This window comes from Salmo salar, chromosome 15, assembly GCF_965601325.2.
Source record: "Salmo salar chromosome 15, fSalSal1, whole genome shotgun sequence".
NCBI lineage: Eukaryota > Metazoa > Chordata > Actinopteri > Salmoniformes > Salmonidae > Salmo > Salmo salar.
In genome coordinates this window covers 21,698,028-21,725,208 of record NC_138305.1, presented here as the reverse complement: position 1 = coordinate 21,725,208, position 27,181 = coordinate 21,698,028, and the positions used below count along the sequence as shown (strand labels likewise).

General features: G+C 44.7%; 1 protein-coding gene across 2 annotated transcripts in view; it reads right to left on the bottom strand.

Annotated features, from left to right (window-relative positions):
- Positions 1 to 1,681: 1,681 nt before the first annotated feature.
- Positions 1,682 to 27,181, bottom strand: part of lca5 (lebercilin LCA5) — a 31,007-nt gene continuing 5,507 nt past the window's right edge. For both annotated transcript variants that reach the window (XM_082961607.1, XM_082961609.1), the window contains exons 4-10: positions 23,733 to 23,897; positions 23,398 to 23,538; positions 19,619 to 19,756; positions 16,346 to 16,439; positions 15,591 to 15,763; positions 11,685 to 11,838; positions 1,682 to 10,901 (exon numbers count right to left, since the gene is read on the bottom strand). In XM_082961607.1, the coding sequence (XP_082817733.1) occupies positions 9,991 to 10,901; positions 11,685 to 11,838; positions 15,591 to 15,763; positions 16,346 to 16,439; positions 19,619 to 19,756; positions 23,398 to 23,538; positions 23,733 to 23,897 (1,776 nt within the window). In that variant the 3' untranslated portion in view covers positions 1,682 to 9,990. The remainder of the gene's footprint in view (positions 10,902 to 11,684; positions 11,839 to 15,590; positions 15,764 to 16,345; positions 16,440 to 19,618; positions 19,757 to 23,397; positions 23,539 to 23,732; positions 23,898 to 27,181) is intronic.

Genomic DNA, 27,181 nt, shown 5'->3' with positions numbered 1-27,181 from the left:
GTACTAAGTCATGTTTTGCAGAGGGGTCAAATACTTATTTCCCTCATTAAAATGCAAATCAATTTATAACATTTTTGACATGCGTTTTTCTGGATTTTTTTGTTGTTATTCTGTCTCTCACTGTTCAAATAAACCTATCATTAAAATTATAGACTGATAATTTCTTTGTCAGTGGGCAAACGTACAAAATCAGCAGGGGATCAAATACTTTTTCCCTCACTGTATAAACACCATGGGACCACGCAGCCGTCATACCCCTCAGGAAGGAGACGCGTTCTGTCTCCTAGAGATTAACGTACTTTGGTGCGAAAAGTGCAAATCAATCCCAGTACAACAGCAAAGGACCTTGTGAAGATGCTGGATGAAACGGGTACAAAAGTATCTATATCCACAGTAAAACGAGTCCTATATCGACATAACCTGAAAGGCCACTCAGCACTGACTGATTTCTTTTCATTTTCCCATGATGTCAAGCAAAGAAGCACTGAGTTTGAAGGTAGGCCTTGAAATATATCCACAGGTACACCTCCAATTGACTCAAATGATGTCAATTAACCTATAAAAAGCTTCTAAACCCATGAAATCATTTCCTGGAATTTTCCAAGCTGTTTAAAGGCACAGTCAACTTAGTGTATGTAAACTTCTGACCCACTGGAATTGTGATACAGTGAATTATAAGTGAAATAATCTGTCTGTAAACAATTTTTGGAAAAATTACTTGTGTCATGCACAAAGTAGATGTCCTAACCGACTTGCCAAAACTATAGTTTGTTAACAAGAAATTTGTGGAGTTGTTAAAAAAAATAGTTTTAATGACTCCAACCTAAGTGTATGTAAACTTCCCACTTCAACTGTATATAGTGGTTTTGCTGTGCATCCTATTATCTATGTAGAATAGAGCCCTATGGACTATTATCTATGTCGAACAGAGCCCTATGGACTATTATCTATGTAGAACAGAGCCCTATGGACTATTATCTATGTAGAACAGAGCCCTATGGACTATTATCTATGTAGAACAGAGCCCTATGGACTATTATCTATGTAGAACAGAGCCCTATGGACTATTATCTATGTAGAGCCCTATGGACTATTATCTATGTAGAACAGAGCCCTATGGACTATAATCTATGTAGAACAGAGCCCTATGGACCAGTATCTATGTAGAATAGAGCCCTATGGACTATTATCTATGTAGAGTAGAACCCTATGGACTATTATCTATGTAGAACAGAGCCCTATGGACTATTATCTATGTAGAACAGAGCCCTATGGACTATTATCTATGTAGAACAGAGCCCTATGGACTATTATCTATGTAGAACAGAGCCCTATGGACTATTATCTATGTAGAACAGAGCCCTATGGACTATTATCTATGTAGAACAGAGCCCTATGGACTATTATCTATGTAGAACAGAGCCCTATGGACTATTATCTATGTAGAGCCTTATGGACTATTATCTATGTAGAGCCCTATGGACTATTATCTATGTAGAACAGAGCCCTATGGACTATTATCTATGTAGAACAGAGCCCTATGGACTATTATCTATGTAGAACAGAGCCCTATGGACTATTATCTATGTAGAACAGAGCCATATGGACTATTATCTATGTAGAGCAGAGCCCTATGGGATATTATCATATACTTATAAACTCAGCAAAAAAAGAAGCGTCCTTTCACTGTCAACTGCGTTTATTTTCAGCAAACTTAATATTTGTATGAAAATAACAAGATTCAACAACTGAGACATAAACTGAACAAGTTCCACAAACATGTAACTAACAGAAATTGAATAATGTGTCCCTGAACAAAGGGGGGGTCAAAATCAAAAGTAACAGTCCGTATCTGGTGTGGCCACCAGCTGCATTAAGTACTGCAGTGCATCTCCTCCTCATGGACTGCACCAGATTTGCCAGTTCTTGCTGTGAGATGTTACCCCACTCTTCCACAAAGGCACCTACAAGTTCCCGGACATTTCTGGGGGGAATGGCCCTAGCCCTCACCCTCCAATCCAACAGGTCCCAGACGTGCTCAATGGGATTGAGATCCGGGCTCTTCGCTGGCCATGGCAGAACACTGACATTCCTGTCTTGCAGGAAATCACGCACAGAACGAGCAGTATGGCTGGTGGCATTGTCATGCTGGAGGGTCATGTCAGGATGAGCCTGCAGGAAGGGTACCGCATGAGGGAGGAGGATGTCTTCCCTGTAACGCACAGCGTTGAGATTGCCTGCAATGACAACAAGCTCAGTCCGAAGATGCTGTGACACACCGCCCCAGACCATGACGGACCCTCCACCTCCAAATTGATCCTGCTCCAGAGTACAGGCCTCGGTGTAACGTTCATTCCTTCAACGATAAACACGAATCCGACCATCACCCCTGGTGAGACAAAATCGTGACTCCTCAGTGAAGAGCACTTTTCGCCAGCCTTGTCTGGTCCAGCGACGGTGGGTTTGTGCTCATAGGCGACGTTGTTGCCGGTGATGTCTGATGAGGACCTGCCTTACAACAGGACTACAAGCCCTCAGTCCAGCCTTTCTCAGCCTATTGCAGACAGTCTGTGCACTGATGGAGGGATTGTGCGTTCCTGGTGTAACTCGGGCAGTTGTTGTTGCCATCCTGTACCTGTCCTGCAGGTGTGATGTTCGGATGTACCGATCCTGTGCAGTTGTTGTTACACGTGGTCTGCCACTGCGAGGACGATTAGCTGTCCGTCCTGTCTCCCTGTAGCGCTGTCTCAGTATGGACATTGCAATTTATTGCCCTGGCCACATCTGCAGTCGTCATGCCTCCTTGCAGCATGCCTAAGGCACGTTCACGCAGATGAGCAGGGACCCTGGGCATCTTTCTTTTGGTGTTTTTCAGAGTCAATAGAAAGGCCTCTTTAGTATCCTAAGTTTTCATACCTGTGACCTTAATTTCCTAACCGTCTGTAAGCTGTTAGTGTCTTAACGACCGTTCCACAGGTGCATGTTCATTAATTGTTTATGGTTCATTGAACAAGCATGGGAAACAGTGTTTAAACCCTTTACAATGAAGATCTGTGGATTTGGATTTTTAAGAATTATCTTTGAAGAAAGGGTCGTGAAAAAGGGCTGTTTCTTTTTTTGCTGAGTTTATGTAGGGCAGAGCCCTATGGACTATTCTTTATGTAGAGTAGAGCCCTACGTACTGCAGGGGGTCTACGTACTGCAGGGGGGTCTACGTTCTGCAGGGGGTCTACGTACTGCAGGGGGTCTACGTACTGCAGGGGGGTCTACGTACTGCAGGGGGTCTACGTTCTGCAGGGGGTCCACGTACTGCAGGGGGTCCACGTACTGCAGGGGGTCCACGTTCTGCAGGGGGTCTACGTACTGCAGGGGGGGTCTACGTACTGCAGGGGGTCTACGTTCTGCAGGGGGTCTACATTCTGCAGGGGGTCTATGTACTGCAGGGGGTCTACGTACTGCAGGGGGTCTACGTTCTGCAGGGGGTCTACATTCTGCAGGGGGTCTATGTACTGCAGGGGGTCTACGTACTGCAGGGGGTCTACGTTCTGCAGGGGGTCTACGTTCTGCAGGGGGTCTACGTTCTGCAGGGAGTCTACGTACTGCAGGGGGTCTACGTACTGCAGGGGGTCTACGTACTGCAGGGGGGCTACGTACTGCAGGGGGGTCTACGTACTGCAGGGGGTCTACGTTCTGCAGGGGGTCTACGTACTGCAGGGGGTCTACGTTCTGCAGGGGGTCTACGTTCTGCAGGGAGTCTACGTACTGCAGGGGGTCTACGTACTGCAGGGGGGTCTACGTACTGCAGGGGGGTCTACGTACTGCAGGGGGTCTACGTTCTGCAGGGGGTCTACGTACTGCAGGGGGTCTACGTTCTGCAGGGGGGTCTACGTACTGCAGGGGGGTCTACGTACTGCAGGGGGTCTACGTTCTGCAGGGTGTCTACGTTCTGCAGGGGGTCTACGTACTGCAGGGGGTCTACGTACTGCAGGGGGTCTACGTTCTGCAGGGGGTCTACGTACTGCAGGGGGTCTACGTACTGCAGGGAGTCCACAGCTAGTTCTCAAAATATTACATTATTTATTTTTATTTTTATGAATATTACTAACAACAGATTAAACAAATGTGGGCCAAGAGATCCGTGGAATAATACCATTTAGAGGGTGTAATTCAAAAAAATACAATGTCATATTATTATCTACCATGTCTGTTCTTAAACCTGGGCAACATGATCCTGGGAGGCTCACAGGGATGTTGGTATCCACAGTACTCTGTTCTTAACCCTGGGTCACATGATCCTGGGAGGCTCACAGGGATGTTGGTATCCACAGTACTCTGTTCTTAACCCTGGGCCACATGATCCTGGGAGGCTCACAGGGATGTTGGTATCCACAGTACTCTGTTCTTAAACCTGGACAACATGATCCTGGGAAGCTCACAGGGATGTTGGTATCCACAGTACTCTGTTCTTAACCCTGGGCCACATGATCCTGGGAGGCTCACAGGGATGTTGGTATCCACAGTACTCTGTTCTTAAACCTGGACAACATGATCCTGGGAAGCTCACAGGGATGTTGGTATCCACAGTACTCTGTTCTTAACCCTGGGCCACATGATCCTGGGAGGCTCACAGGGATGTTGGTATCCACAGTACTCTGTTCTTAACCCTGGGCCACATGATCCTGGGAGGCTCACAGGGATGTTGGTATCCACAGTACTCTGTTCTTAAACCTGGACAACATGATCCTGGGAAGCTCACAGGGATGTTGGTATCCACAGTACTCTGTTCTTAACCCTGGGCCACATGATCCTGGGAGGCTCACAGGGATGTTGGTATCCACAGTACTCTGTTCTTAACCCTGGGCCACATGATCCTGGGAGGCTCACAGGGATGTTGGTATCCACAGTACTCTGTTCTTAACCCTGGGCCACATGATCCTGAGAAGCTCACAGGGATGTTGGTATCCACAGTACTCCACCAATTATCCATTTTTAAACTTAATATGTGTTGTATTCCCCCTAAAATGTATTTATTTTTTACATAAATGCACTGTAATTTAAGCTTTAAAACTGAATATTAACTTTAAAGCTGCAACAACAACAACGACAACAAAATGTGTAGAAATAAAAACGGCAACATATTCTGTCCGTTGCCAAGGGTCTTTAAAATGTTCCTTCCAAGGCCCTAGACTTGGTTCGTCTGGCCGTGCACTGCTGCCAGAGTCATTGTAAAACTCCTAATTTTAACTGACTCGAGTAGTGTTCTGATTCGGAGGTGGTCCCTGATGAATTTACAAAAAGGGGTCCCCGGACACAACAAGTATGTGAACCGCTCTTATAGGGAATAGGGTGCCATTTTGGAACACAGACCTGATGAACCCATCCACACACACACACACACACACACACACACACACACACACACACACACACACACACACACACACACACACACACACACACACACACACACACACACACACACACACACACACACACGCGAGGAAAGTTAACCCTTTACAGCAGTGGTCACCAACCTTGTCTGAGTCAAGATCACTTTCTGAGTCAAAATGCATGTTGAGATCTACCGCTCTGTTATTTTATTAACATGACTTAAACAAATGTAAGCCCATGTAACATTAACCAATTAAAAACAGTTCTGTAGTTAATGAGGTTTGTGCAGTAAGCTACAGACCCAATACATTATCACTGCATACTGGCTTTGCTTGAATTTACCTGCCAATGCATTGTTGTATCGGATATTTAAAAAAATATATATATATTTCAAAATTTGAGGTAGGCTATACGATCTCACCGGTAATAGATCCATTGTTGTATTACTTGTGAGACACATCTTAGTGAGTATACATTTAAATAATTCCGTTTTTTATTTTACTGGGCTGATGGTGCCTGCATCTGCATCAGCGGAGGGAGAGAGCAGCAGACTGAGGGGTCCGTCTCTCAACATCCCTCCTCTCTCCCTTTCCTCCACTGACAATGACCCAAAAGGGCCACCATCTTCCAACTGATGGCGAAACTCGAGTCGCACTATTTCTGCCTCGTGCACAAATTCATGTTGTTACTCCTATGAACAAAGTGAAATATTCCTTGATATTAAAAAAGACCCAAGCCGCTATAAATAACAACAACGCAGGCCTATAGATACACTTTCCTACTCGTTCATTACTGATGCCCTGCTTGTTGTAGCGCTGAGTGGAAATAGGAAGAACGCACATTTTATGGCTGATAAAAGTGTTGAATACAAAGTGTTGACAGTGCTGAAACATGAAGTCACTGATAAAAACAGCAGCTCTTTGCTGTATTCGTTGACAGTCTCTCTCTAGTCGTGGTTTTAAACGTTTTCAAATGTCACGGTATCAATTTTGCCGTATCTTTCTTTTATGCCTGCAACGTCACTGCAGACTCGGTCATCTGAGCAATCTGATTGGCCAGCGGTAAGCATAGTGCACTTGATTTTCTCTCCAGGCCCACCTGGAAGACAGAGATTGTAACCTTCAGACACATGAAATGGCAACAGTTTGCCTATCCGGGACGCAGGGAAGCTGAATTGGCTGCACCTACCATCAACAGCCCTGGACTAATATAAAAAAAATAGGAACACAAGGCTTTTATCGTTGTTTTTTTGTGCAGAAATGTTTGGCGATCGACTAGAAATGCCTTGGAGATCGCGATCGATTGGTGACCACGGCTTTAGAGGTTAAGACTGAGGGGGGTGTTCTACTAAGCTAACATATGCAATTGTTTTAAGTTGGTCATACCTATGTATAAAAAAATATATATATTAAAATTATGAAACATTACATTTGGCCTTACTGCTATTAGCCCAGAGAAGCACTTTGAATAACAGATTCATACATGGAACAACAGATAGTCCCCCCCCCCCCAAAAAAAAACAAACTCTAAAGGTATGTCCTATATCAGAGATATAAGAAAGATCAGGAAACTATTTTATTTTTGACACATATTTAACCCCTTGGGTGTCCTAGAGCAACACAACATACATAAACGTGTTCGTGAGAGACTCACCTTTCCACAGAGGGGTCATATTAGCACGTAGCCTACACATGTTTTTGTGAGAAGACCGATTTTTCAGGATGTCTCCTGGTCTGACAAACACCGTTATTAGCTCGGCCACCCAGACATATCTCAAGCATTAACAGACAGATTTTTTTTTTTATGGGGATTTTTGTATTATGCTAATTCGATTTTGGTAATTGACTCATGAGGGTTAAGAGCAAATTAAAAGAGCTCTATAATTTTGAAGCCTAACTGCCAAACAAGTCTGTACCCTTTGACCTTTTCAGGGCTCCGACTTAGGTAGTCCCAAATGGCACCCTATTCCTTATATAGTGCACTACTTTGGCCAGAGCTTGATGGGGCTGGTTAAAAGTAGTGCACCAAATATGGGGAAAAAAGTGCCATTTGATGCACACTTTAAAATAAAAGGAATAGCTGCACACTCAAGTACACTAAATGACCAAAAGTATGTGGACACCTGCTTGTCCAACATCTCATTCCAGAATCATGGGTATTAATATGGATTCGGTCCCACCTTAGCTGCTATAACAGCCTCCACTCTTCTGGGAAAGCTTTCCACTAGATGTTGGAACATTGCTGCCGGGACTTGCTCCCATTCGGACACTGATGTTGGGTGATTAGGCCTGGCTCGAAGTCGGCATTCCAATTCATCCCAAAGGTGTTCGATGAGGTTGAGGTCAGGGCTCTGTGCAGGCCAGTCAAGTTCTTCCACACCGATCTCGACAAACCATTTCTGTATAGATCTAGCTTTGTGCACAGGGGCACTGTCATGCTGAAACAAGAAAGGGTCTTCCCCAAACTGTTGCCACAACGTTGGAAGCACAGAACCGTCTAGAATATCATTGTATGCTGTAGCTTTAAGATTTCCCTTCACTGGAACTAAGGGGCCCGAACCATGAAAAACAGCCCCAGACCATTATTCCTCCTCCACCGAACTTTACAGTTGGGGCAGGTAGCATTCTCCTGGCATCCGCCAAACCCAGATTCGTCCGTCAGACTGCCAGATGGTGAAGCGTGATTCATCACTCCAGAGAACTCGTTTCCACTGCTCTAGAGTCCAATGGCGGCGAGCTTTACACCACTCCAGTCGACGCTTGGCATTGCGCATAGTGATATTAGGCTCGTGTACGGCTGCTCGGCCATGGAAACCCATTTCCTAAAGGTCCTGACTAACAGTTATTGTGCTGATGTTGCTTCCAGGGGCAGTTTGGAACTCGGTAGTGAGTGTTGCAACTGAGGACAGACGATTTGTATGCGCTACGCGCTTCAGCACTCGCCTGTCCCGTTCTGTGAGCTTGTGTAGCCTACCACTTTGCTGTTGAGCCGTTGTTGCTACTAGACATTTCCACATCACAATATCAGCACTTACAATTGACCGGGGCAGCTCTAGCTGGGCAGAAATTTGACGAACTGACTTGTTGAAAAGGTGGCATCCTATGACGGTGCCACGTTGAAAGTCACTGAGCTTTTCAGTAAGGCCCATTCTAATGCCAATGTTTGTCCATGGAGATCGCATTGCTGTGTGCTCAATTTTATACACCTGTCAGGAACGGGTGTGGCTGAAATAGTGAAATCCACTCATTTGAAGGGCTGTCCACATACTTTTGTATAGATAGTGTATCTCTGATGCAACAATTCAATAACCAACCTTACAGCTGACAACGATACAGATGTCAACATTATAGCTGTCAATGATACAGCTGTCAACGTTACAGCTGTCAACGTTAAAGCTGTCAACGCTAAAGCTGTCAATGCTAAAGCTGTCAACGTTACAGCTGTCAACGATACAGCTGTCAACATTAAAGCTGTCAACGTTACAGCTGTCAACGTTAAAGTTGTCAACGTTATAGATGCTTCATCAGGGCATCATTCAACGTTATAGCTGTCAACGTTAAAGTTGTCAACGTTAAAGTTGTCAACGTTAAAGCTGTCAACGTTATAGCTGTCAACGTTATAGCTGTCAACGTTAAAGTTGTCAACGTTATAGCTGTCAACGTTAAAGTTGTCAACGTTAAAGTTGTCAACGTTACAGCTGTCAACGATACAGCTGTCAACGATACAGCTGTCAACATTAAAGCTGTCAACGTTAAAGTTGTCAACGTTATAGATGCTTCATCAGGGCATCATTCAACGTTAAAGCTGCCAACGTTATAGCTGTCAACGTTATAGCTGTCAACGTTATAGCTGTCAACGTTAAAGTTGTCAACGTTATAGCTGTCAACGTTAAAGTTGTCAACGTTAAAGTTGTCAACGTTACAGCTGTCAACGATACAGCTGTCAACATTAAAGCTGTCAACGTTAAAGTTGTCAACGTTATAGATGCTTTATCAGGGCATCATTCAACGTTATAGCTGTCAACGTAATAGCTGTCAACATTATAGCTGTCAACATTATAGCTGTCAACGTTAAAGCTGTCAACGTTAAAGTTGTCAACGTTAAAGTTGTCAACGTTATAGCTGTCAACGTTATAGCTGTCAACGTTACAGCTGTCAACGTTAAAGTTGTCAACGTTAAAGTTGTCAACGTTAAAGTTGTCAACGTTATAGCTGTCAACGTTATAGCTGTCAACGATACAGCTGTCTTCATTAGGGCACCATTTGAGACGGAGCCTAAGTCTGTCTGAAAACGTTGACGTTCTTCCCTGATTTTACAGACTCCCCTGAGCAACATACACACATGATGTTGACACACACACAGAGACATTTATCTATCAGATTAAACAGTCCATAACCAGGCTTAGATTTATCTGATATCATAACAAATATGACTTAGTGCTTTTAAAACCCTGTGAAAACCCAACCACCGGGTCCACCCTTAGTATAGTGATTAACAGCCTCAACGGCCAAATCCAAGTGTCACTTCCTCCTTCGTTGACTAATCAGACCGCGAGTTCCTACTCAACAGACGAATCATTTGAAAAAAAAATTGATTTGATCAAAGTTTGAGTTCCTCGATGTCGTCGTCGAAGGACGCAATGGCTCGTACGGTTGGCCTGCTCTCGGTCACGTGGAGGGAGGAAAGGAAAGGTGCAAGGGGACCTGCGGGGGCAGGGGACTTGTGCTCAAAGGGAAAAAAACCTTCTCTGCAGTTGCGGGGACCGGTGAGGGTGGAAGTGGGAGGGCTAAGGAGGACATCTGGGGGGCTGTCGGAGATCGGGGAGGGACTGGATGGGGGGCCAAAGAGCTGCTGCAACAAAGTGGATTTCCTCTCCTTTCCCAGACCTGGTCCTAGGCCTCCTCTCTCCTTCTCTCTCTCTGACCGCCCCAGCAGCGCGTCCAGAGCCGAGGGAGGGGGTGGGGTTGGGAAGCCTGTACCCCCTCGTGGGGCCGGCCGTCCAAAGGACGGGGCGTAGCTACCGAAAGCCAGGTCCTCGTTTGAGTTCTGAGCCCTCACCCCTCTCCTCCCAGTTCCTGTCCCCGCCCCTGGACCCAAACCGCTCTCTGGCCCCCCTCGCCCTGACTTGCCCCCCTCCCTGCTCCCCGCCCCCCCACGCAGACCGCCCATCTCCTCCGGCTCAGTGAAGCTGAAGATGGAAGGGTTCTGGTTCCGTGGGTCGGAGAACCGTGGAGGAGAACGTGCAGTGGAACCTGAGCTAGACTCTAGGGGTTCTGGGTCAACCTCGGAGAACAGCCCAGCGTTCTGGGGTGGCTCGTTCTGCTTGTCAATTTCCCTCAGCTTTGCCAATAGTTGCTCCTTCCTGCGACGCTCTGCCTCCGCCACTTCCTGACTGGCTAGCGCCTCTTGGTTCCGCCTCGCAACCTCTTCCTGGACTTGGCCACGCCTCTTCCTGTTCTCTTCCTCCTTATAGAGCCGCCTCTTACTCTCCTCCTCCTCTTTCTCCCAGCCTGTGGAGAGAGAGAGAGAGAGAGAGAGAAGTATGGTTCAGGATATGTTTATACGTGGTGCTGTTGGTCAGAGTACGTTCAGGATATGTTTATACGTGGTGCTGTCGGTCAGAGTACGTTCAGGATATGTTTATACGTGGTGCTGTTGGTCACAGTACATTCAGGATATGTTTATACGTGGTGCTGTTGGTCAGAGTACATTCAGGATATGTTTATACGTGGTGCTGTTGGTCAGAGTACATTCAGGATATGTTTATACGTGGTGCTGTTGGTCAGAGTACATTCAGGATATGTTTATACGTGGTGCTGTTCGGTCAGAGTACGATTCAGGATATGTTTATACGTGGTGCTGTCGGTCAGAGTACGTTCAGGATATGTTTATACGTGGTGCTGTCGGTCAGAGTACGTTCAGGATATGTTTATACGTGGTGCTATTGGTCAGAGTACATTCAGGATATGTTTATACGTGGTGCTGTTGGTCAGAGTACATTCAGGATATGTTTATACGTGGTGCTGTCGGTCAGAGTACGTTCAGGATATGTTTATACGTGGTGCTGTCGGTCAGAGTACGTTCAGGATATGTTTATACGTGGTGCTGTCGGTCAGAGTACGTTCAGGATATGTTTATACGTGGTGCTGTTGGTCAGAATACGTTCAGGATATGTTTATACGTGGTGCTGTTGGTCAGAGTACGTTCAGGATATGTTTATACGTGGTGCTATTGGTCAGAGTACATTCAGGATATGTTTACACGTGGTTCTGTCGTGGTTGTAGTTCTCTTACCATCTCTCAGTCTCTTGTTCTTTTCCTCAAGTGTGTCCAACTCTGGGTCATTCCTCTGCTTCTCCCTCTCTCTCTCCTTCTCTACCCTCTCTCGCTCCTCTCTCTCCTTTCTCTCCTCAGTCTCCTTCGGCCTTCGCTCTGCTACGTCAACCTCCTGTCCAGAGAAGGAGAGAGAGCGAGACAAAGGGAGAGGGGGAGAGAGGAAGAGAGCACATCCATATGGACATCTTGGTTATTCCATCAACAAGTTGTTCAAAACCAGTGGAAACGGTTACATTTTTTACCTTTTTTATTTATATATTATAGAGGTAGCAGCCTATCAGATTGGAGGAGTGGCTTATTGGAGGTATGGCTTTCAGATAGTAATTTTTGGTCACCCGTTAGCGTAAATGTTTTTGTACACTGCAACTTAAAGTGTTCCTGGAACATGCATATTACATATTCTAATATAATATGAATAATATTAACATAGCTGATTACATACAGTAATAAAGTGGTAACTATTCCAACATTGTGATTTGTATTGGAACTCATACACCTCTGTTAGCAACATCATAGGCTCTTGAGGAACTCATACACCTCTGTTAGCATCATAGGCTCCTGAGGAACTCATACACCTCTGTTAGCATCATAGGCTCCTGAGGAACTCATACACCTCTGTTAGCAGCATAGGCTCCTGAGGAACTCATACACCTCTGTTAGCATCATAGGCTCGAGGAACTCATACACCTCTGTTAGCATCATAGGCTCGAGGAACTCATACACCTCTGTTAGCAGCATCATAGGCTCTTGAGGAACTCTGTTAACATCATAGGCTCTTGAGGAACTCATACACCTCTGATAGCATGATAGGCTCTTGAGAAACTCATACATTTTTTTGACATTTAACCTTTATTTAAACTTTGTTTAACCTTTATTTAACTGGGCAAATCAGTTAAGAACAAATTATTATTTACAATGACGGCCTACCCCGGCCCAACCCAGACGATGCTGGGCCAATTGTGCACCGCCCTATGGGACTCCCAATCACAGCCTGGATTCGAGCCAGGGACTGTAGTGACGCCTCTTGAACTGAGATGCAGTGCCTTAGACCGCTGCGCCACTCGGGAGCCCCATACACCTCTGTTAGCATCATTGAAGCTACAAAATTGCCAGTGTTTAACTTTAACATGTGATGACAATACAACAGAACAGATTAACAGGAATGGCATTTACTCTAACGGGTGGCCAAAAACAGATCTATTATCTATTTCAATGCCACGCCCCTACTAAGCCACGCCTCCACTCCAGGGTTCCTCTAGGAACCCATTAAAGGTTCCTCCAAGAACTCCTCAACTAACCAAAGGTGCAAATATGAACGGGTGCAATATATAGGGAAACAGGTGTCATATATTGGGAAACAGGTGAAATATAAAGGGAAACAGGTGGGTTATATAAGGAAACAGGTGAAATATATAGGGAAACAGGTGCAATATATAGGGAAACAGGTAAAAATATAGGGAAACAGGTGAAATATATAGGGAAAAGGCTGCAAAAGTAGTATACTACAGTGCCTTGCAAAAGTATTCAGACCCCTTGGATTCATTCACATTTTATTGTGGGATTAAAAAGTTTATTACAAAGTGGAATTAAAATTGATTTAATTGTTTAATTCTTTTCAACAATCTACACAAAATAGTCTGTAATGGCAAAGTGGAAGAAAAATTTAATTAAAAAAAATATATTTATAAAAATGTAATAACTCAAATAGTCGCTGCATAAGTATTCAGCTCCCTGAGTATTCAGCTCTCCGAGTATTCAGCTCCCCGAGTATGGCATCGATTACAGCTGTCACGGCTGTCTGAAGAATGGGAACAAAGCGCAGCGTGTGTATCGTTCCACATTTTATTATAACTGTGAAACTATGCAAGACATACAAATAAACTAATGAACAAAACAAACCGTGACGAAGCGGTGCAACATACACTTACTCAAAATAATCTCCCACGAAACCTAGTGGGAAAACCAACAACTTAAATATGATCCCCAATTAGAGACAACGATAACCAGCTGCCTCTAATTGGAGATCATCCCAAAAAAATGACATAGAAAAAAGAAACTAGAACCAACATAGAAATAAATAAACTAGACAAAACCCCCTGTCACGCCCTGACCTACTCTACCATAGAAAATAAAAGCGTACTATGGTCAGAACGTGACAACAGCAAGTCTTCTTGGATAAGTCTATAAGAGCTTTACACACCTGGATTGGTCAATATCTGCCCATTATTATTTATTTATTTTATTCTTCAAGCTCTGTCAATGTCACAATGTTACAAGCAGGCTTGACTACTGTAATGCTCTCCATTGGTCAACTACAAAACATACAGGATGCTGCAGCACGGGCACTGACCAAGACCAGATTCTTCTATTGGTTTTTAAATCAATCCACGATTGTTCACCCCAATACATGTCAGACATGCTTTTAAGTTATGTACTCAGTAGGTCCCTCAGGTCCTCTGGCCTTTTAACTATCCCAATAATTGTGTCATTATTTTTTTTATTTTTATGTTATGTTTGTTGTGTATTAAATATTTCAGATTTTAGTTTCATTGATTTTTATAGTTTTTTTTCCCTGCTGTAAAGCACATTGCGTTGCATTCCATGCCTGAAATGTGCTGTATAAATAAAGCTTGATTTGATTTGATGTTGGGGGATCATGGGTAGACAGCAATCTTCAAGTCTTGCCATTGATCTTTGAGCAGATTTAAATCAAAACTGTAACTTGGCCACTCAGGAACATTCACTGTGTTCTTGGTAAGCAACTCCAGTGTAGATTTGGCCTTGTGTTTTAGGTTATTGTCCTGCTGAAAGGTTAATTCCTCTCCCAGTCTCTGGTGTAAAGCAGACTGAACCAGGTTATCCTCTAGGATTTTGCCTGTTCTTAGCTCCATCCCGTATCTTTTTATCCTGAAAAACTCCCCAGTATTTGACGATGTCAAGCATACTCATACCATGATGCAGCCACCACTAAGCTTGAAAATAAGGAGGCAGTATCTAGGTTTCCATACAATTTGGTACAGATTTTCATGCAAATATTCAGAAATGTGCATAAAACATTTTCCTACCAGTTTCCATCAAATGGACTTAAAAATTACTTTTGCGGTTAAATTCCCATGTACCAAATGAAAAATCCAAGTGAATTTGGTTTCCATCGCATTTTCAACTCTACTGATGGTTTTGTCAAAAAAACTGTTGCGTTAAATAGAAAATGTGCCCACTCTGGTCTTGGTATATGTTGTGTTATATAGACTTCCCTGTGGCTCAGTTGGTAGAGCATGGTGTTTGCAACGCCAGGGTTGTGGGTTCGATTCCCATGGGGGGCCAGTACGACATTTTTTTTTAAAATACATGAAATGAAATGTATGCATTCACTACTGTAAGTCGCTCTGGATAAGAGCGTCTGCTAAATGACTAAAATGTAAAATGGTATAGTGAGAGTGCCCTCTCTGGTCTTGGCGCGTGCGCTCTAGCCAACAGCTCGCAGATACAGTGCAGGTAGGCTACCTACATTATAAGAGTGATATTATGTTTATTTGTCAAATGGCAGCCAAGCATCAAATCCTCATGTCACCAGAATAAGACCCACAAAATGTATTAGAAAGGAGCATCAAACTCATCACCGTGCACTTTCACCACCCTGTGAAGTTCATCATAACTTATTTCATCTGTAGCCTATAGCATGCTTCCCAAGTCGTAGTGGGAGGACCACACAACATACCCACCATGTCGAACGAACAAATAGTCTAAACCTGGTTAGTTACTCAGTGATGTTTAATTTATTTATTTCACCTTTATTTAACCAGGTAGGCAAGTTGAGAAGTAGGGTACTATTTGTAGGCAAGTAGGGTACTATTTGTGACTCACCCTAGAGCTGTAAGGTGTACCAGAGACACCTGGCTTGAGTGTCAGGTAGTCATCAGGGGCTTGGTCGTTGTAGTGATAGTTGCCGTCGGTGACGGCCGGGGGCGGTGACGGGAAGTCTAGACTCAAGTTCTCGTTCACTGTCTGTACTGCCTTAGAGCTGGACTTACTGGGGCCTATAGACACACAGTATAGGTTCACGTAAACACAGACAGACAGACAGACAGACAGACAGACAGACAGACAGACAGACAGACAGACAGACAGACAGACAGACAGACAGACAGACAGACAGACAGACAGACAGACAGACAGACAGACAGACAGACAGAGCAGTAGGGTGCAACCAAACTTCACATTTTAGTACAATTTTTTTATTACAATTTCTTCTCTCTAACTGTGGATGATTATTATCTTTAGCCTCCCCTACTGGTATATATATATATTAAACAATATATCTTTAGCCTCCCCTACTGGTATATATATATAAATTAAACAATATATCTTTAGGCTCCCCTACTGGTATATATATATATATATATATATATAAACAACATCACTTTCTCTAAATGACAAATTATTAAATACATTTACCTCAATAGTTTTCTTGGAGTGACTTCAACATTTATTTAGTTGAGCAGGACTAGTGGCATCCAGGGAAAGTGTTACATTTTTGGGGGGTGAAAGAGTGGTTTCTGTGAGAATTACAGGAGGGGGACGTTTAACCCTGGAGTGCGTTTAACACCAGGCGACCCTACCTTTCCTCTTTGTGGTGTTGTCTATGTTCCTGGGCGATGGTTTCAACAAGCGGTTGGCATAGATATTCCTAGTGTCCAGTTCCCTCTCCTTCTCCTACAAGGGTTAGAGTTAGCTTTTATAACGTAACGTAGAGTGTGTGTGTGTATGTGCCTTCATATGTTTGTGTGTGTGTGTGTCTGTCTCCGTGTGTGTGCGTGTCTTCGTGATCATTCGGAAAGTTTTCAGACCCGTTGACTATTTCCACATTTTATTACATTACAGCATCATTCTGAAACGGATTAAATAGAAAATGTTCCTCATCAATCTACACACAATACCCCATAATGACATCACAATACCCCATTATGACATCACAATACCCCATAATGACAAAGCAAAAACAGGTTTTAAGAATTTTGGGAAAATTGATTACAAATAAAACACTGAAATACCTTATTTACATACAGTACCAGTCAAAAGTTTGGACACACCTACTCATTCAAGGTTTTTTTTTTTTTTTTACTATATATTACATGGTAGAATAATAGTGAAGACATCAAAACTATGAAATAACACATATGGAATCTGTAGTAACCAAAAAAGTGTTAAACAAATCAAAATATATTTTAGATTCTTCAAAGTTGCCACCTTTTGCCTCCTCCTCCATGCTTCACGGTGGGAACCACAAATGTGGAGATCATCCGTTCACCTACTCTGCGTTTCACAAAGACACGGCGGTTGGAACCAAAAATCTCACATTTGGACTCATCAAATCAAAAGGACAAATTTCCACCGGTCTAATGTCCATTGGTCGTGTTTCTTGGCCCAAGCAAGTCTGTTCTTCTTATTGGTGTCCTTTAGTAGTGGTTTCTCTGCAGCAATTCGTCCATGAAGGCCTGATTCACACAGTCTCCTCTGAACAGTTGATTTTGAGATGTGTCTGCTACTTGTACTCTCCGAAGCATTTATTTTCGGATGCAATCTGAGGTAAAGTTAACTCTAATGAACTTATCCTGTGCAGCAAAGGTAACTCTGGGTCTTCCTTTCCTGTGGTGGTCCTCATGAGAGCCAGTTTCATCACAGCACTTGATGGTTTCTGCGACTGCATTTGAAGAAACATTCAAAGTTCTTGGAATTTTCCAGATTGACTGACATTCATGTCTTAAAGTAATGATGGACTGTTGTTTCTCTTTGCTTATTTCAGCTGTTCTTGACATAATATGGACTTGGTATTTTGCCAAATAGGGCTATCTTCTGTATACCACCCATACCTTGTCACAACACAACTGATTGGCTCAAACGCATAAAGAAGGAAACAAATTCCACAAATAAACTTTTAACAAGGCACACCTGTTAATTGAAATGCATTCCAGGTGACTACCTCGTGAAGTAGGTTGAGAGAATGCCAAAAGTATGCAAAGCTGTCATCAAGGCAAACACTTTTTTGGTTACTACATGATTCCTTGTGTGTTATTTGATAGTTTTGTTGTCTTCACAATTATGTAAAATGTTTAAAAAAATAATAAAATACAGAAAAACCATGGAATGAGTAGGTGTGTCCAAACTTTTCACTGGTACTTTTAAGAATTCAGACCCTTTGTTATCAGACTCAAAATTGAGCTCAGGTGCTTCCTGTTTCCATTGATCATCCTTGAGATGTTTCTACAACTTGATTGGAGTCCACCTGTGGTAAATTCAATTGATTGGACATGTTTTGGAAAGGCACACACCTGTCGTCTATATAAAGTCCCATAGTTGACAGTGAATGTCAGAGCAAAAATGAAGCTATGAGGTCGAAGGAATTGTCCGTAGAGGTCAGGGACAGGATTGTGTTGAGGCACAGATCTGGGGAGGGATACCAAAAAATGTCTGCAGCATTTAATGTCCCCAAGAACACAGTGGCCTCCATCATTCTTAAATGGAAGTAGTTTGGAACCACCAAGACACTTCCTAGAGCTGGTCTCCTGGCCAAACTGAGCAATCGGGGGAGAAGGGCCTTGGTCAGGGAGGTGACCAAGAACCCGATGGTCACTCTGACAGATCTGCGTCCCTCTGTGGAGATGGGAGAACCTTCCAGAATGACAACCATGTCTGCAGCACTCCACCAATCAGGCTTTTATGGTAGAGTGGTCAGATGAAAGCCACTCCTCAGTAAAAGTCACATGACAGCCCTCTTGGAGTTTGCCAAAAGGCACCTAAAGGACTCTGACTATTAGAAATAATATTTTATGGTCTGATGAAACCAAGATTGAACTCTTTGGCCTGAATGCCAAGTGTCATGTCTGGAGGAAACCTGGCACCATCCTTACAGTGAAGCATGGTGGTGGCAGCATCATTCTGTGGGGATGTTTTTCAGTGGCAGGGACTAGGAGACCAGTCAGGATTGAGGTAAGGATGAATGTAGCAAAGGACAGAGATCCTTGATGGAAACTTGTTTCAAAGAGCTCGGGACCTCAGACTGGGTCAAAAGTTCACCTTCCAACAGGACAACGACCCTAAGCACACAGCCAAGACAACACAGGCGTGGCTTCGGGTCTCTGAATGTTCTTGAGTGACCCAGCCAGAGCCTGGACTTGAACCTGATCGAACATCTCTGGAGAGACCTGAAAATAACTGTGCAGCAACGCTCCCCATCCAACCTGACAGAGCTTGAGAGGATCTGCAGAGAAGAATGGGAGAAACTCCCCAAATACAGGTGTGCCAAACTTGTAGCCTTATACCCAAGAAGACTCGAGGCTGTAATCACTGCCAATGGTGCTTCAACAAAGTACTGAGTAAAGAGTGTGAATACTTATGTAAATATGATATTTTAGGGTTTTATTTTAAATACATTTGGGGGAAAAAAATGAAAACTATTTTCGCTTTGTCATTATGGGGTATTGTGTGTAGATTGGTGAGGCAAAAAAACAATTGAATCTATTTTAGAATAAGGCTGTAACGTAAAAATTGTGGAAAACGTTAAGGGGTCTGAATAGTTTTCAGAATGCAGTGTACACATGATATACAGTAGATGGAGTATAAAGGTCAATGAGCAACGTACAGTGTGTGTGTATGTGCCTTCACGCGTTTGTGTGTGTGTGTGTGTCCGTGTGAGTGTGTGTCCTTGTGTGTGTGTGTGTCCATGTGTGTGTGTGTCCATGTGTGTGTTTGTCCGTGTGTGTGTTTGTCCGTGTGTGTGTGTCCGTGTGTGTGTGTCCGTGTGTGTGTGTGTCCGTGTGTGTGTGTCCGTGTGTGTGTGTGTCCGTGTGTGTGTTTGTCCGTGTGTGTGTGTGTGTGTCCGTGTGTGTGTGTACCTTGAGTTTGTTGGTGAGCCGTTCCACCTCCTCCTGTAGGTCTGAGACCCGGTCCTGGGTACTGATGGTCTTCCTCCTCTCTGTAGCTAGCTGCCTCTGATAACTACTGCTGCTCAGTTCCACTCTGCGCTCCAGATCCTAAACCACACACACACACACACACACACACACACACACACACACACACACACACTATAATTTGCGTTATAGAAGCTAACTCTAACCCTTGTAGGAGAAGGAGAGGGAACTGGACACTAGGAACATCAACAACTATGTTTTAAGGGAGAAGTAGACATTGATCTGAAGCCGGAAAATAAAGGAAATTCACATGAGCACCACAATGCCTACTCCACCCATGCTCTACCAAGGTTTTACAGCACCACAATGCCTACTCCACCCATGCTCTACCAAGGTTTTACAGCACCACAATGTCTACTCCACCCATGCTCTACCAAGGTTTAACAGCACACAGCTTTGACCTACTACAGTAGCTACGTTGTTCTCTTGTACTTCAGACAATGTAGGCAGGTTGCTTAGAATTCAAAAACCTTCTCAAACAGCATAATTCATACTCCCACAGTAATGTTATTTGTACCCCATGCAAGGTAATGTAATGCATTATTCCCACCCCACACTAAGACATTACCCCATTCCACTATCTTTTCAAGCTTCGTTTTTTATTATATGAAAGTAAGCTTTGCTTTTATACTTACAGCAACATCATGCTGATTGGGTGAGCAGTTTTCTAGTAATGTGGTGGCTGCCTGTATTTCCTTAAACCTTTATTTTAGCAATAAATATATTTCATAACATATTTTTTGGTTAGTAGATACAGGATGTGGTGTGTCGGACTCAGTCTCTCATATAGACATAGAGGTCCACCATGTGGTGGTGTCAGTAGGTACAGGACGTGGTGTAGGTAGAGACCCAGCATAACAACATGTGGTGGTGTCAGTAGATACAGGACGTGGTGTAGGTAGAGACCCAGCATAACAACATGTGGTGGTGTCAGTAGATACAGGACGTGGTGTAGATAGAGGCCCAGCATAACAACATGTGGTGGTGTCAGTAGATACAGGACGTGGTGTAGGTAGAGGTCCAGCATAACAACATGTGGTGGTGTCAGTAGATACAGGACGTGGTGTAGGAAGAGGTCCAGCATAACAACATGTGGTGGTGTCAGTAGATACAGGACGTGGTGTAGGTAGAGGCCCAGCATAACAACATGTGGTGGTGTCAGTAGATACAGGACGTGGTGTAGATAGAGGCCCAGCATAACAACATGTGGTGGTGTCAGTAGATACAGGACGTGGTGTAGATAGAGGCCCAGCATAACAACATGTGGTGGTGTCAGTAGATACAGGACGTGGTGTAGGTAGAGGTCCAGCATAACAACATGTGGTGGTGTCAGTAGATACAGGACGTGGTGTAGGTAGAGGCCCAGCATAACAACATGTGGTGGTGTCAGTAGATATAGGACGTGGTGTAGGTAGAGGTCCAGCATAACAACATGTGGTGGTGTCAGTAGATACAGGACGTGGTGTAGGTAGAGGTCCAGCATAACAACATGTGGTGGTGTCAGTAGATACAGGACGTGGTGTAGGTAGAGGCCCAGCATAACAACATGTGGTGGTGTCAGTAGATACAGGACGTGGTGTAGGAAGAGGTCCAGCATAACAACATGTGGTGGTGTCAGTAGATACAGGACGTGGTGTAGGTAGAGGCCCAGCATAACAACATGTGGTGGTGTCAGTAGATACAGGACGTGGTGTAGATAGAGGCCCAGGACTTGTCTCAGGGCAGTAAATTGCTGATTTGAAGATAACCCTCTAGTGGTGTGGGGGCTGTGCTTTGGCAAAGTGGTGGGGTTATATCCTGCCTGTTTGGCTCTGTCTGGGGGTATCATCTGATAGGGCCACAGTGTCTCCTGACCCCTCCTGTCTCAGCCTCCAGTATTTATGCTGCAGTAGTTTATGTGTCGGGGGGCTAGGGTCTGTCTGTTATATCTGGTCTAATTCTCCTGTCTTATCCGGTGTCCTGTGTGAATTTAAGTATGCTCTCTCTAATTCTTTCTCTCAGAGGACCTGAGCCCTAGGACCATGCCTCAGGACTACCTGGCCTGATGACTCCTTGCTGTCCCCAGTCCACCTGGCCGTGCTGCTGCTCCAGTTTCAACTGTTCTGCCTGCTTCTATGGAATCCTGACCTGTTCACCGGACGTGCTACCTGTCCCAGACCTGCTGTTTTCAACTCTCTCTCTCTACCACACCTGCTGTCTCGAACTCTGAATGATCGGCTATGAAAAGCCAACTGACATTTACTCCTGAGGTGCTGACCTGTTGCACCCTCTACAACCACTGTGATTATTATTATTTGACCCTGCTGGTCATCTATGAACATTTGAACATCTTGGCCATGTTCTGTTACAATCTCCACCCGGCACAGCCAGAAGAGGACTGGCCACCCGTCATAGCCTGGTTCCTCTCTAGGTTTCTTCCTAGGTTTTGGCCTTTCTAGGGAGTTTTTCCTAGCCACTGTGCTTCTACACCGGCATTGCTTGCTGTTTGGGGTTTTAGGCTGGGTTTCTGTATAGCATTTTGAGACATCGGCTGATGTAAAAAGGGCTTTATAAATACATTTTATTGCTTGATTGATGTGTCTGTTACTTGAACTCTGTGAAGCATTTATTTGGGATGCAATCTGAGGTGCAGTTAGCCAGTTTCATCGTAGCGCTTGATGGTTTTTGCGACTGCACTTGAAGAAACTTTCAACGTTTTTGGAATTTTCCGGATTGACTGACCTTCATGTCTTAAAGTAATGATGGACTGTCGTTTATCTTTGCTTATTTGAGTTGTTCTTGCCATAATATGGACTTGATGTTTTACCAAATAGGGCTATCTTCTGTATACCACCTCTACCTTGTCACAACACAACTGATTGGCTCAAACGCATTAAGAAGGAAAGAAATTCCACAAATTAACTTTTAAAGAAGGCACACCTGTTAATTGAAATGCATTCCAGGTGACTACCTCATGAAGCTGGATGAGAGAATGCCAATAGTATGTAAAGCTTCCATCAAAGCAAAGGGTGGCTACTTCGAAGAATCTCAAATATAAAATATATTATAACACTTTTTTTGGTTACTACATGATTCCATGTGTTATTTCATTGTTTTGATGTCTTCACTATTATTCGACAATGTAGAAAATAGTAAAAATAAAGACAAACCCTGGAATGAGCTTTTGACTGGCACTGTTTCAGAAATGCTACAAAAAAATAGCACATCGTTGGTCCTTAATGGACAGAAATTAGCATATGAAACCGATAAATGATACATTTAATAAAACTGTTGCACCTACAAATTTAGACAATCTGACCTTTTTTGAAGTCCAACAGTCGCTTTATGGACGCTATAGTCCCGTTGTAATCCGACGTCTCGAATTTGAGTTAGGTAGGTGCAGGAAATACTCTGAAAATACTAAAATGCTAACGACACTGTTGAAAATCCAGTATGTGGAATTTTCATAGACATTGGTGTCATATCGGCTTATCACTCCTACAATAATCTATGCCAACCGCATGTTGAAACCATCGCCCAGGAACATAAACACCACCAAGAGGATAGGTACTGCCCTGCCCTGCCTGCGTGTGTGTCTGTATGTGTGTGTGTGTATGTGTGTGTGAACTAGTGTCCTGTACTTCACCTTTAGAGCCCTGTGATGTGTGATCTTTGTTTAACATGTGCAGGAGATCTCTGTAGCGTGTTAGTAGCTACTGTACCTTGATCTTCAGCTGGTTCTCCTGGTCCTTGACTCTCTCCTGCTCCAGTCTCCTGGTGAGCTCCTCCCTGGGACCTAGCTCCTGCTGTTCTGCCAGACGCCTCAGACGACCCAGGGACGACTGGCTACGCTGCAGCTGCTCCTGGAGGGAGGGAGGGAGGGAGGGAGGGAGGGAGGGAGGGAGGGAGGGAGGGACAGTCAGATGGACAGACAGATAGACAGGCAGACAGGCACCTCTGGTCAGCTCACACTTAAACCTATTTGATTTATTTTGTACTCTTCTACAAAAAGCAAACACTAGATCTGGTCAGGTATGAGCCCTCTGGCTTTCCGTACCTGTGTGTCTTTGAGTCGCCTCTCAGTGACCCTCTCCCTCTCCTGTGTCCGCCGTAGACGTTCCCGCAGAGCTGTGGTCTCGTTAGCGTGGCTCGACAGCAGCTGGGCGATCTCGCTCTCCGTGTCGTCGTATCGCTGCAGCGCCTTCTCCTGCCGGTGTTGTAGCTTTAGGAATCACACACAGACAGACTCATTGAAATAGATACGAGGATTCCGTATCTGGGTTATTATGGCGTCTGTGACAGCGCCATTGAGAATATCTCCATTTTAAAGTAGTCCATTTTATTCTTCTTTAGTGTTTGAAAAAAAAAGCATAAACCTTATATTGGTGATTGACCTAAACCAAATATTATGTGTCATTTATTTATTGTGGCCACTAAAATGACAGTGATATAGCTTTAAAGCACTTTACAAATCATAGGCAACCCAATATGAAAAACACAATGCTCTGATCATTGGCTGATCACACCCAATCCATAGGAAACCCTACCCAGTTGACTACTTTTAAATTGTGGAAGCCCTTGACAATGCTCATGCTAAAATGGGTTTTATCCATCAAGAGTCCTCTATCTATCTCTATGGACAGGCTGTATTAAAGTAACTGTCCAATAAAAATGACATTGGAGGGACCCAAGGCGACTAAGTAACATCGCTTTTACCTGATTTAGAGTTAGAAAACCTAGGAATTGTTCTAAAGTTACTGGACAGGTAACCCTAGTCAGAACGTTAGGCAATACCTGTCTGAGGGTCAGGGTTAGTTAGGTTTACCTGTCTGAGGGTCAGGGTTAGTTAGGTTACCTGTCGGGGCGGGTGAGGTCCGTCGAGGGTCGGGTAGTTAGGTTTACCTGTCTGAGGGTCAGGGTTAGTAGGTTTACCTGTCTGAGGGTCAGGGTTAGTGGGTTACCTGTCTGTGGGTCAGGGTTAGTAGGTTAACCTGTCTGTGGGTCAGGGTTAGTAGGTTTACCTGTCTGTGGGTCAGGGTTAGTAGGTTTACCTGTCTGTGGGTCAGGGTTAGTGGGTTACCTGTCTGTGGGTCAGGGTTAGTAGGTTTACCTGTCTGAGGGTCAGGGTTAGTAGGTTTACCTGTCTGTGGGTCAGGGTTAGTAGGTTTATCTGTCTGAGGGTCAGGGTTAGTTAGGTTACCTGTCTGAGGGTCAGGGTTAGTAGGTTTACCTGTCTGAGGGTCAGGGTTAGTTAGGTTACCTGTCTGAGGGTCAGGGTTAGTAGGTTACCTGTCTGAGGGTCAGGGTTAATAGGTTACCTGTCTGAGGGTCAGGGTTAGTAGGTTACCTGTCTGAGGGTCAGGGTTAGTAGGTTACCTGTCTGAGGGTCAGGGTTAGTAGGTTACCTGTCTGAGGGTCAGGGTTAGTAGGTTACCTGTCTGAGGGTCAGGGTTAGTAGGTTACCTGTCTGAGGGTCAGGGTTAGTAGGTTACCTGTCTGAGGGTCAGGGTTAGTAGGTTACCTGTCTGTGGGTCAGGGTTAGTAGGTTACCTGTCTGAGGGTCAGGGTTAGTTAGGTTTACCTGTCTAAGGGTCAGGGTTAGTAGGTTACCTGTCTGAGGGTCAGGGTTAGTAGGTTTACCTGTCTGAGGGTCAGGGTTAGTAGGTTTACCTGTCTGAGGGTCAGGGTTAGTAGGTTACCTGTCTGAGGGTCAGGGTTAGTAGGTTTACCTGTCTGAGGGTCAGGGTTAGTAGGTTACCTGTCTGTGGGTCAGGGTTAGTAGGTTACCTGTCTGAGGGTCAGGGTTAGTTAGGTTACCTGTCTGAGGGTCAGGGTTAGTAGGTTACCTGTCTGTGGGTCAGGGTTAGTTAGGTTACCTGTCTGAGGGTCAGGGTTAGTTAGGTTACCTGTCTGAGGGTCAGGGTTAGTAGGTTACCTGTCTGAGGGTCAGGGTTAGTGGGTTACCTGTCTGAGGGTCAGGGTTAGTTAGGTTACCTGTCTGAGGGTCAGGGTTAGTAGGTTACCTGTCTGAGGGTCAGGGTTAGTAGGTTACCTGTCTGAGGGTCAGGGTTAGTAGGTTTACCTGTCTGAGGGTCAGGGTTAGTAGGTTTACCTGTCTGTGGGTCAGGGTTAGTAGGTTACCTGTCTGAGGGTCAGGGTTAGTAGGTTACCTGTCTGAGGGTCAGGGTTAGTAGGTTTACCTGTCTGAGGGTCAGGGTTAGTAGGTTTACCTGTCTGAGGGTCAGGGTTAGTAGGTTACCTGTCTGAGGGTCAGGGTTAGTTAGGTTACCTGTCTGAGGGTCAGGGTTAGTAGGTTTACCTGTCTGAGGGTCAGGGTTAGTTAGGTTACCTGTCTGAGGGTCAGGGTCAGTTAGGTTACCTGTCTGAGGGTCAGGGTTAGTAGGTTACCTGTCTGAGGGTCAGGGTTAGTAGGTTACCTGTCTGAGGGTCAGGGTTAGTAGGTTACCTGTCTGAGGGTCAGGGTTAGTTAGGTTACCTGTCTGAGGGTCAGGGTTAGTAGGTTACCTGTCTGAGGGTCAGGGTTAGTAGGTTACCTGTCTGAGGGTCAGGGTTAGTTAGGTTTACCTGTCTGAGGGTCAGGGTTAGTAGGTTACCTGTCTGAGGGTCAGGGTTAGTAGGTTACCTGTCTGAGGGTCAGGGTTAATAGGTTACCTGTCTGAGGGTCAGGGTTAGTAGGTTACCTGTCTGAGGGTCAGGGTTAGTAGGTTACCTGTCTGAGGGTCAGGGTTAGTAGGTTACCTGTCTGAGGGTCAGGGTTAGTAGGTTTACCTGTCTGAGGGTCAGGGTCAGTTAGGTTACCTGTCTGAGGTTCAGGGTTAGTAGGTTACCTGTCTGAGGGTCAGGGTTAGTAGGTTACCTGTCTGAGGGTCAGGGTTAGTAGGTTACCTGTCTGAGGGTCAGGGTTAGTTAGGTTTACCTGTCTGAGGGTCAGGGTTAGTAGGTTACCTGTCTGAGGGTCAGGGTTAGTAGGTTACCTGTCTGAGGGTCAGGGTTAGTAGGTTACCTGTCTGAGGGTCAGGGTTAGTAGGTTACCTGTCTGAGGGGCAGGGTTAGTAGGTTACCTGTCTGAGGGTCAGGGTTAGTTAGGTTACCTGTCTGAGGGTCAGGGTTAGTAGGTTACCTGTCTGAGGGTCAGGGTTAGTAGGTTACCTGTCTGAGGGGCAGGGTTAGTAGGTTACCTGTCTGAGGGTCAGGGTCAGTAGGTTACCTGTCTGAGGGTCAGGGTCAGTTAGGTTACCTGTCTGAGGGTCAGGGTTAGTTAGGTTACCTGTCTGAGGGTCAGGGTTAGTAGGTTACCTGTCTGAGGGTCAGGGTTAGTAGGTTACCTGTCTGAGGGTCAGGGTCAGTTAGGTTACCTGTCTGTGGGTCAGGGTTAGTAGGTTACCTGTCTGAGGGTCAGGGTTAGTAGGTTACCTGTCTGAGGGTCAGGGTTAGTAGGTTACCTGTCTGAGGGTCAGGGTTAGTAGGTTACCTGTCTGAGGGTCA